General features: G+C 48.9%; 1 protein-coding gene across 2 annotated transcripts in view; it reads right to left on the reverse strand.

Moving 5' to 3' along the window:
- The window catches only part of ERBB3 (erb-b2 receptor tyrosine kinase 3), a 222,027-nt gene extending 210,767 nt beyond the window's left edge, over positions 1-11,260 (reverse strand). For both annotated transcript variants that reach the window (XM_078686285.1, XM_078686283.1), the window contains exon 1: positions 10,767-11,260. In XM_078686285.1, the coding sequence (XP_078542411.1) occupies positions 10,767-11,250 (484 nt within the window). In that variant the 5' untranslated portion in view covers positions 11,251-11,260. The remainder of the gene's footprint in view (positions 1-10,766) is intronic.
- Positions 11,261-11,531: the final 271 nt, after the last annotated feature.

Genomic DNA, 11,531 nt, shown 5'->3' on the forward strand with positions numbered 1-11,531 from the left:
GTAGTTCAATGAAGACGATACACTGGTCTACAAGTTTTAGGATAAAAAAAAGTGAAAAACCCAGACTGGATCAGATACTCAAGCATGAACTTCAGACACTTGAGAGCTCTGCAAGTAAAAACGATCGTTAAGGTGTATTCGGGATCAAGTTCGCGCTATATAAAACTTTATAAATAAATAAGCACAAGTTCAAATGATCACGGACATACCCAGGTTGATAGGGTATGCGGAGACAGGAGCAGCATTAATTATCGGAGGTTACCCACAATGCCCTTTCGCTCCTCATGTACTCAGCCCCTCGCTCAGGTCGGGTAAGAAATCTAACTTGCTTGTTCCTCCACCAGGTCTGTCAATTGGGGAGGGAGGGCATTCTGGGTCCAGGGCTCCACTCTGTTAGAATCCTCTTGGACATTCATTCCATCCAACTGAGGAACTTTCGAAAAGCGTTAAAAGCATGGCTTTTCCGCGACTAAATTCCTCGACTATTTTATCCATCCTTTTCCTCCAGGCAATAGTAAGAGCACCAAACGATTCTATTGAAATAACAATGGAGATTAAAATAATGCTCCAAAATCAATAAATAAATTTTTTAAAAATGAAGTAGTAGGTGATAAGCCTAGCAGAATGCTTGCATGGCTGCTCGAAAGAGAAAAGGCCAGGGACCCTATAGTAATGCTGAGGAGGCAGGACGGAGCAATAGCCACTACACAGAGACTGATAAACGAAGCCCTAAAGGGACATCTTCAAGAAGTATATGTGGGGGGCAGAGCCGACGGAAGGGGAACTTGAGGAATACGTGGAGGGGGCGGAGCTTCCCAGACTGGAACGACAGGTTAACGAGGAAATCGAAGCAGACCTTACTTTGGAAGAGGTAAAAGAAGCAACCAAGGGACTGAACAGGGGAAAGATGCCGGGAAGCAATGGATTTCCCGTAGAGTTCTACCAGGCATATATGGAACAGTGGCAGGGCCGTTGCTAGAGGTATACAGAGAAGCAGGACAGAAGGGAATAATGCCTCCGACACTCAGGGATGGAGTGCTTTGTATGGTGCCCAAACCCGGGGGGGACGCAACGCACCCAGCAGCATACCGACCTTTAACAATGCTGAATGTCTTGTGCAAGATACCGGCAAGGAGATTGACGGGCGTAGTGAGGGACTTAATACACGAGGACCAGTGCGGATTCATCCCAGGGCGAAGCACGGCATTGAACTTGCATAGGCTGGTGCATGTAATGCATGGGGTGAAAGACAGTAAGGAGAACCTAGTACTTTTGTTTGTGGCTATCACAAAGGCCTTTGACACAGTTGAATGGACATATCTCCAGAGGGTACTGCAGCGTATGGGCTTCAGCCTGAAATTTTGTCACTGGGTAAAGGTACTATACACTTTCCCAGGAGTACGGGTACATAGTGGAGGCATTCTGTCAGAGGGCTGGGAGGTGAGGAGGGGTACGAGGCAGGGTTGTCCACTCTCCCCATTGTTGTTTGCAATGGCAATGGAGCCCCTGGCGGCAGTGTTACAGAAGGAGGCTGGGACGATGGGCATAAGAGTGGTAGAGAGGACTCACTTGATTTCGCTATATGCAGACGACATGATGTTATATCTAAGGGAGTCAGAGGCCAAAATACCACAGCTCCTGCAACAGATGGACAAGTTTGGCAAAGTCACAGGTTTGCGGGTAAACAAACAGAAAACACTGTTATTCCCCCTGGGAGGACAGGAGGGAAAGGAGATAACACAGCTACCAAAGGTGGGTTTGTGAAGGGAGGTGTCGTCCTTGAGATACTTGGGGGTTACAGTAGGCCGCGATCTTGAGGACCAGGAGCCTGGTGGTGGGCCTGATGATATCGGAACTAACCCAATCCATCCTGCTATGGAACACGCTACCGTTCTCCACTATGGGAAGGGTGGCGGTGAGCAAGATGGTGTTCCTCCCAAGGTGTCTGTATACGGTCCAGAATGGGATGTACAAGCTCCCCTATAGTGTGTTGTGAAAATTGGTAGCCTCTTGATCCAGCTGGTATGGGCAGGAAGAAGGAGCAGGGTAGCATTGCCGCAATTGAAACGTGACACACAAGAAGGGGGCTGAGCCTCCCTGATTTGGGGTTGTATTATTAAGCATCTAAATTGCAGTATGTGGCACAATGGGCGTCAGATGAGGACAACGCTGAGAAGTGAATGCTAAAGGGAACACATGGTATGCTCATATTGATAAAGCTGCTCATGCTAGGAAATAGGGTACCTGAGGGAACTCCACATCTTATAAGTCAAACAGCAGAGATCTGGGAACGAGTGATTAAGAGAGTGTTTATGAAACCGCCATTTGCCAGGGACTTAGATATCTGGACGCCCCTGCTGTTTCATTGTACAGACCAGGATATGTCAATGGTAAGCTGGAGAGAGGGGGGATGCATGAGATTGAGGGACCTATACCCGGGAGAGACATGTCTGACTTTTGAAGAAGCGCAGGAGGCATTTGGGGTGACGAGGGGACAGTTCCTCCAATATGTTAAATTAACCCAGAGGGAGTGCAGCACTTTACAGCTCCTGCCGACCACGGGGGCATGAAGAGCATCGGAGGAGGATTTAGGAGGTCCCTTTGGGGATACTGAATGGAGTTCGACAAGCAAATTGGTTCAGACAGTATCAGGCAATGCACGCTTCAGGCTGACGCACTTTAATTATCTGCACCGAACATATATGACACCGATTAAACTTAGCAGAATATATGCGGGAAGGGGGGCAGCCTACCCCACAAGTGGGATGGATGGGGCCTCGTTCTTCCATTTAGCATGGGAATGCCAGACAGTTCTACAATACTGGCAGGAAGTGGCGGAACAAATGAGGGACGTTACCGGATTAATACGGGTGGCACTTCCAAGGGAATGCTTGTTGGGCGTGGTTAAGAAACCCAGGAAGGACAAAATAGGCTAGAACTTTCTAGAGTTGGCATTGGCAAAAAGGAGGGTGGCCATAGGATGGATGAGAAAGGGCACCCTCCATAGAATTGTGGCGTAAGGACGTATTAGAATGGGCACGAGCAGAGGAAATATACATGAAGAAGATCCCTTGGGCTTATAAATTGGAGGAGGACGTAATCGAGTGGGTAGCGTTCATGAGCAGTATGACTAGAGATAACGGAGAGAACGACAAAGACACGGATGGAAGGGAGGAAACAAGGCGAGGGGACATTCAGGAGGCACAGCAAATTAAGGACTAGTGCGCAAGGGGCATGGCAGTGGCAACTTTTATGCAGAAAATGTTTATAATGTACTGTACTGTAAGTGGGGGATCGCATGAAGAAGGAAGTGCTCCAGAGAACACCAGAGTAAAGCCAGTGGTAGGAGGAAGACCGCATTGTAATTTAGGGGGGAGGAAGAGAAGATTGGATGGGGGGATTGTTAATACACTTCTGCCTGAAGTAGCGTAGTGCTGGGACAAGGCTTTACCAAAACAAAACAGGAATGAGTGCCTTGAGAAGACTGGAGCTGAACTTTAAAAGTTCGGGCATCTTTTGGGTATGTGTGCTTCCGGTCGCAGAGCTCATGCAGATGCCTTGAATAAAGTTCACATTATTTGGTGAGGGCATGGTGACCATGCCCGGTGACAGATCTTTAGAAGAGACACCGGGGTAAACAGTCTTACCTGCCCCAGGGCCATAGCTAATAATGGTGCTGCAAGTGCAGCGGCTCCCGTGCCCAGGGGCCTCACTTTGAGTTTTACTGTATTTTACTACATGACCCATTGTCAGGGGCCCGTTTTTAGGTCTCTGCTCTAGATGGCACCCATGTCTTGAAGAGAGACCTGCTGTATCTACTGTAGTGGGCTTCAGCCCGCCCATAGGCTTGCCATTTGCTGCCTCCCACATCACTCAGTTATTCCTTCTCCCAGTTGGTCCATGGCATGCATCTTTCATGTCTCTTTTCGACTTTAGCCCTCTCCGAGCTCAGCGAACAAGTACTGCTAAACATACGCAGCGGCCATTTGATTGCATTGTTTCAGGACTATTTTTTTATTTCAGCATGATGCCCCCGCTCAGCCCCTGCATGCAGCCTAGTTTCTTTCGCGTTTCTCCCCATCCTTCGTTTTGTGACTTGTTTCATGAGCAAAGTCATACAGCCCGTTACCCGCCATCATCACTTCCAAACCACACCTTTCCTCTCCTCCCCTGAACTCTGCCCTCCCCCTGTGCCCTAACCTGGAACTCTTTGCCCGACTTTCACCTGCTCTTTTGCTTTAGTTTCTCTCTCATTTACAGTTTCTCGCCATGTTTTAAAAATCTTTCTCTTTTTTGTTCCAATATCCTGTTGCTCATTAACAGCCCACCTACTGACAGCAGCATGAATCAAAGCACACCTTCAATGCTAAATTCGTTTCAGAATGCTTGAAATCTTCTTCTGCAATGGACCCCACCTTGAGCAGCTCTTGCAAGCCCAGTGGGAGAGATCCCTCCGTGTACGCCACTCGGCACCCTCTGCATCAATCCCTTACTCTGCCACAGAGCACTCACTTGCCATGGGATTGATAACTCCAGGACTCCGGTCCTTCTCGGAAACTACTCGAACAGTTGAGGACACAGGCTGCACTGGTTAGAGGTGTCAGTTGTAGGTTGTAACAGCGCCACCCACAAAGCGGGAGGAGAAACTGCAAGGCAGGGGGAAATGAGAGGTCACTAAAGAACTCTCAAAGTTCCCTAAACAAGCATTTCCATGCAGGACTTCAGACACTACTTGACATCAAGCCAGGCATAATTAATCCACTTTAGCTGAAGAACCAACCCAGGATACACATTATTTTATTTTGTTAGCATTGTGTAGTGTAAACAGTGCAGACGCAGTTGCATCCAGGTTCTCCTTCAATAACATGGCTTATTGACAAATATGACCAAAGGCCCCCGCCGTCGAGGAACGAGCTGAACCTTCCAGATCCAGTCCCTAGATCCCTCTGTTTCCTACTCGTCAGTCAAGGTAAATTCCACACAGGGACTAAGCGCTAACCGTGCAGGGTGCAGGTACAAGACAGAAACCTGCGTAGGAGACGCACCTAGGAAACTATTGCACAAGTCAGCCCCGCACGGAGTGAGCACTGCCTACTACTTGCACCCCTGCCAGCCCCGTTGCTTTAAATGTCCACTCACTTTGAGAAGTCAAGTTCTCCCTGGTCCCACAGCTATCAGCCCCGTGGTATACGTGACATATATGCGCCCTGCCAGAGGTCGCTTTCCCTTCTCCTCCCCACCAGCTGTGAGTTTCCTGTCTCTTCTATAGGTGTCTACCATGTCCCATCTGTGGCAAGGATTGCCCTTCTGTTCTCAGGGGTGACTCTGTCGTACCTCATTCCTGCCCCTTGCAAGCAGTGGCATTTTCGCACCTCCCTCTCGACTCAAGAAAGGTTTTGCTTCCCTCTACCCTGGAAGATGTGACCTTCCTGCCTCTACAGTGGGTAGCTTTAATATCCTAGGTGTATCAGAGGTCTTACCCATGCCACATGCTGGGTTTTGCTTTACTTTCTACTTCCTGGCAGGTGTAGGCATATTGACCTTTGATTTTGGGGAATTTTTCACTGAATGACAGGGATAAGTACACTGCCTTCGCTTATACTCTCTACCAGGTATGCCCCTCTGATCCAAACCATGTTTTCAATCTCCTGCCATGGGCTGCTGCCCTGCACTTCGCCACAGTCCTTCCACCTACCGGTATTAGCTCTTCAGCACCCCCTTACTATTTGTGACCCACCAGAATGGTAGTCCAGCTGGCACTGCCAAGGATGGAGCTCCATCCTGCACTTTATACTACATTCAGGGGTGCCTCCCATGGACACCTGTCTTCTGTGCCCCCTTCTTTACCTGATGTGGTAGACCTCTTGCCCCCAAGTAGGGATGACTCCTCTTCACAGCCACCTGGAGTAGTGCCTCCCAGTCACATGCCGCTGGGTGGCTCTTGTTTACCTCTCATGCCCCCAACACAACCATCGTTGGCGCCCTGCACTGCCTCGCTCATCAGATTTGCATTTTCTGTGCTACCCGCACCTCCAATTGTCTGTGGCAGCTGTGTGTTGAGCCCAGGGGTGCACTGCCAGCCCCCTTTGCTGTTGTGTGTCTTTATAAAGTTATAATGGCTGGACATGGTTCTCAGGAGCAAGAGTTGACACATACATGGCCAGGCAAGTGACAGCATCACCGACAGCCACATGCTGTGCTCTCACAGCTTGAAGCCTTAATTTGTTGTTCTTCTTTAGATCTTTAATGATGTTAATGCTAAATTCGAAATCAGATACCAAATGACAACAAACCACCAATTGTATTGTGAAAACACACACTTGCTTTTAATGGGCAATACTTAAACATATACACTTAATTGGTATTCGGGATGTATGTTATAGACCGTCAATTTTCTGGCTTTTTATTAATGTGGGTAATTAGGGAAATAGCATTTACAACGCTGTCTCCACAACGCGGTTCCTTTACAACACGGCTGTTACAATGACCGCGTTTTTACCACACGTAGCATTACATCGCAAGTCGTTTGAACGACTTGCTGTAGGGGGCGCGCTGGTGTTGGATTTACAATTAAACATCTTCCCTGCTGTTGCACAAACTGGAGTAGGAATAGTAAATAATACCATTCCTAAATCCAGCGCGCTCTGTAAAGCAAGTCTTTGAAACGGCTTGCGATGTTATGGTTCGCGTTGAAACAACGCAGTCGTTATAACGACCACGTGGACAGCGCATTTGTTGTAAAGAGTCATATTTGTGTAATTAATCTGTCAACATTACGTATACGGCTGAAATGCACTTATGTTTTTACAGTGCTGACACGGTCTGCATGTATATGGTGGATGGTTTTTATGACCACATGTAAGAAATTATTACAAATATACGTTCTTTGTATTATTTCCAGCCTTAACGAAGCCGTAGGTGTCTTGAACCTAGGCGAAACGCGTTGGCACAAGGAGTGGATTTTGTGGAATAAAAAGAATTCTGTTGTAAACACCGTTACTTTGGATTGGAATTTTGGACTTATAAGTGGCAATTGCATTTAATTTTCTGTGTGCTCCGAGATCTTGTGTTTTATGCCCCGGGATATGTACATCTGAGGCTGCGACAAAAACTAACGCCTTTCAAAAGGAGGCGTTAGAGTGGCATAACAAGGAAAAATACTTTTATTTCTCCACGTATTTTGCTCTTTCTATGTGTGCTGCATTCTGCAGCACACATAGAAGGAGCAAAATGCCATTACTGATTGTTTTTGTGCAGGAAGGGAACACAATCATCTCTACAATGCAAGCACCCCTGCCCCATGGTACAAGGATGCCTGGGCTGGCACTAAGCAGCTTCTATAGCGCAAGGAAAAAAACAGGGATGCACTGTATTCTAGTAAATACTGCGCATCCCTGTGTTTTTGAAAGGACACAGCGTTGCTCTGCTAAATAACTTGCAGCGCCATGCTGCCCCATTTAATTGTAAACAGGCCCCAGGGTTGTGTGCAGTGGTATTTTACATGCTTAGCGAATACAGTGTGTCAATATATTGAGCATGGCAATTGCACACATAACACACAGGCAGTGCTTTAAATGGGAAAAAAATAAGTGCAGGTACTCATTAAATTGAGCTAGGGCGTGGCTAGTGGGCGGGGTTAGAGGCGGGGTTAGACATGATACAAAAACACTTCTATTGAGTATTCCTGTTGTCCTTGCATTGCCCTAGATAGTGGTCTCAAACTTTCCATTGTGCAGATTAACAACTAAAACCCTGAATGAGCCAAGCCATCAAGAGTACTTTTAGCACTTTCAGGCTAATAATCAATGTGCTCTAGGGCGAGAGAGACTATGGCACTTACACCTGTTGCAGGACAGAACAAATCATGTGAGAAATGTTTCAATGCAAACAAAATGTGTTAACTTGATATACAAAATGAAGGTGAACTACCAAATGTTCATGTTTTCTTGTTTTGTAATATTTGCAGCTTCTTAATATCATAATGTTTCTAATGTTCCTACTTGCTTGCATCTGGTGCAATCCTCATATATACAAGAGTGCACACACACAAACAAGCATTCCACACATTTCTTTTCAAATACCTCCTGATTCGGTTCCTCTCAAACACACCCTCTGTTTTCACATCTCTAAGCTCCAGAACCCTCCCGCACTCACCTCTCACCAGTCTGTAGCTAATTCTGTCCCACTCTCATTACCCCGATGGTATCCTAGGCTATCACTCTCTCTCATCACTCTTTCTATGTCTAATCTGCCCTCTTCGCGCCTCTCTAACTCCTTTTTTCATAACCTTCTGGATGTCTTCCATATCTCTGTCTGCTTACTTCTTCTGCCTCTCTACCTTTGCCTACTTGAAACTCTGCTCCTTCCCCCTCACTCTTTACCTTCATTCACCCCCATTTCCCCTCCTCTCCCCTCGGCAGAAGGCCCCGCGGCTGCAGACCCTGCAGTGGCAGGCAGTGAGCACTGAAGGCTCCCGAGTACATGCAGAGTCCAGCAGGGCAGCGGAAGAACAATCCTGGCCTTCAAAGGGAAGGTCAGTTGACCTCCCCCACCTCACCTGGGCCCCAGGAGGTGGAGAAGCGTGGCTCAGTGGTTAGAGGTGGCAGACCCGGAAGCTGAGATCGGCCGTGGACCAGGGTTCGATTCCCTGCCTCTGCGGGTCTCGAGCTCAAAAAATTCCACAGACTCGACAATTCTCGCTCCGGTGCCTACTCAACTCACGGGGTCACACTCTGCGACTCTGGGCAATAGCTTGCTTAATCTCCACTACGGCCCCTCGCGGCGGGATGCCTGGCTTTCACCTTGTGGATACCCTGCCGGGGTTATCTCACAGGGGAATACCAGGACGGGTTCCCTAAGCAAGCGCTTAGATACCGGGTCGGTGATTTGCGCTATATATGTACATTTACATTTAAGCCATCTTCACCACCTCATCCCTGCCCATCATGGACTTAATGTCCCAGCAGGCGGTGCGAATGACAGTCAGACTCCGGCGGGAGGCCAAGGTGTGAAAATGGCCCTTTGTGCCTGCGTGTCTCCACGAAGCCAGCATCGATGCCTGGCAGGGGGGGGGTGAGGACAAGGAGAGGCTCCATCAGGGTAGGGAGGGAGTAGAGACCCCTCTTGCCCCTGCGCAGGCCTCCAATAGGCTGTTCAGGCCCCATTGGGCTGCTTGCCACAGCCGAATAATACATACGGCAACGTCCAATATGCTGCCAAACAAACAGCAAGCAGCTGCCCCTCGGGCACCAGTCCAGTGCCCACCTTATTAATCCGACCCTGAGTACCGGAACTCTCCTTGACAGTGGAGAAGTGCCGGTACTCGGATCGGTACATTTAAGAAGTGCCGGTACTCAGTACCGGTGAGTACCGGCCCATTTAAAGCACTGCACACAGGCACTCCCTCAAACACATTTGAACGCAGGCACACACGAGTGTGTACTCACCGGTACTGAGTACCGGCACTCTGAAAATGAGACTGTTTTTTAGCCCTCATTTTCAACGCTAAAAGCTCGGTCACTGCCAAGACCTATAGGCTTTGTCAGTGCTTGTTTCCTTCTTGCACTAGGGCCCATGGCACACCTTCCAGCCACTGAATGTCCCTTAACTCGGGAGAGGCTTTTCCTAAACTCGGCTCTGGCACGGAGTGTCGCAATGCCCCTGCCCGCTAGTAGGCACACACGAGTGGTCCGCGAGTGGTTTTAATAAAATAGTAACATCTCTAATCCCGCGATGCCGTGCCAGGCGGAGCAGGAAGTGCCAGCTCTGTGCCCCGAGCACAAACTGCAGCTCTCAGGACACACCTTCCAGAAACTGCACAACACACGCACACAATGAGCTGACATCAGCGGCCGTTAAACCCTGTACCAAATGCGAAAACAGTCACTTAAGTGCGGAAACGCCTCCAAACTGGTTCCGCGGCTCCGTCAGCGGCTTCTCGAGGCGCTGGCCTGACGGGCCTTTCATCTCCCGCCCCCAGTGACTGACAGCTGTCAAAGGCACACGTGAACAACGCCCCATCCTGGACGGAGGTTTGCACCCACGCCTGCCTTTAACTAGATGAGCAGCAGCATTCAGGGTCCCCTCACAAAGCGCCTCGAGGCAGGTCCCAGGGATGAGATGCCACACAGGCAACGCACAGCAAAGGCACCTGCGGAGCGAAAAACACGGAGAACGCGTAGAGTGTGCAGCAGCCGTGGAAACCGGCAGGTCCTCCTCGCGTCCATGTTTACGAAATGATGATTTGCACTTTTACTGTTTAAGTTACAGATAGATAACGTCACAGATAGGGAGGCAGACCATAAACCGACAGGGGACGTCAGACCGATGGATGGACGAATAGACACAGAGATAGACAGGTAGACAGGCACACGGGACTGACAGGCTACCTCGCAGTCACACTTCTCTCATCTTCAATTTGCAGCTTCATTTCTTTTGCAAATCGCAGTTTGCCCTGTCCCGGTGATTCCACCTCCTTCTGAAAATTAACCAATTAGAGCCAATCTCAGGCGGCCAACTGCACCTGGGGCAGTGCTCTGAAACTCAACTACAAACGCAGGTGCTCACCTGAGCACCTGTGCACGTGCATAGGAAACGTGCATAGGAAACGTAAGCATTTCATTTACGGAATTCCCCGTATCTGTTTTCCGCTACATAATGCCCCCGCTCCCCACTCTCCCCCCTCCACACACACACACAAAGCTCCCTCCCATAAATACACAATTCTGCAATAAACGTGAGCAAGCGAGGGGAGGGACGTCCCTTACCGGCCTGAGAGGTTGCCTGGTCCAGCCAGGGCAGCAGTAGCAAGCCGCACCAGAGAGCCACGGGGCCCACCCGCAGCTTCATCCTTCCAGGCCGGGCTAGAACCAGTGCATGCCCGGGAAAAACCAGCCTGGAGTCCTGTGCAAAATATATATATTCCGACGCGTCAAATGCGTTTAAATAGAAGACCACGCGATGAAATCCTGGAAAAGGGTCCAAAGTAAGCGTGCAAAAAAAGAAACACCCAGCCGAATAAAGTCCTTTGCCTCCACCTTTCTGCTCTCGGAAAGTTGAGAAAATTGTGTTTTTATGAAAAGTGAAATATTGAAAAGCAAGAGAAAAATAAGAAAACACCGACTGTGGTGAAAACAATGCAATGTAGGACAGCGGGAGGAAGAGAAAAAGATCAAATGTCACAGAGCGCTGTCCCTGCTCCCCGGGCACCCGCGGTAGACTGAAGTCCGATCTCTTCCACACACGCTTCATTCACGGGAACTGTCCGCGCTGCCTCCGATTGGCCGGGTTCTGGCGCGTCGTAGCCAATCAGACGCGCACACCAGCCGGCACTAAACTTTGCCCTGATTGAGAAACGTTTAAGCTTTTCAATTCTTTGTAAAGTGATGTTTTTTTCACTCTTTCAAGTTTTACAACATTTTTTTGGTGGCGCCAGAAGAATGTTCACCCACGGGAAGTGGAACTTTTGTTTTTGAAGGGTGGTGCCCAGACACAAGTTTTTTTTGTACCTATTAAATGTAGGTAAAAGAAGG

Source organism: Lissotriton helveticus, chromosome 1_1 (assembly GCF_964261635.1).
Source record: "Lissotriton helveticus chromosome 1_1, aLisHel1.1, whole genome shotgun sequence".
NCBI classification, from domain to species: Eukaryota; Metazoa; Chordata; class Amphibia; order Caudata; family Salamandridae; genus Lissotriton; species Lissotriton helveticus.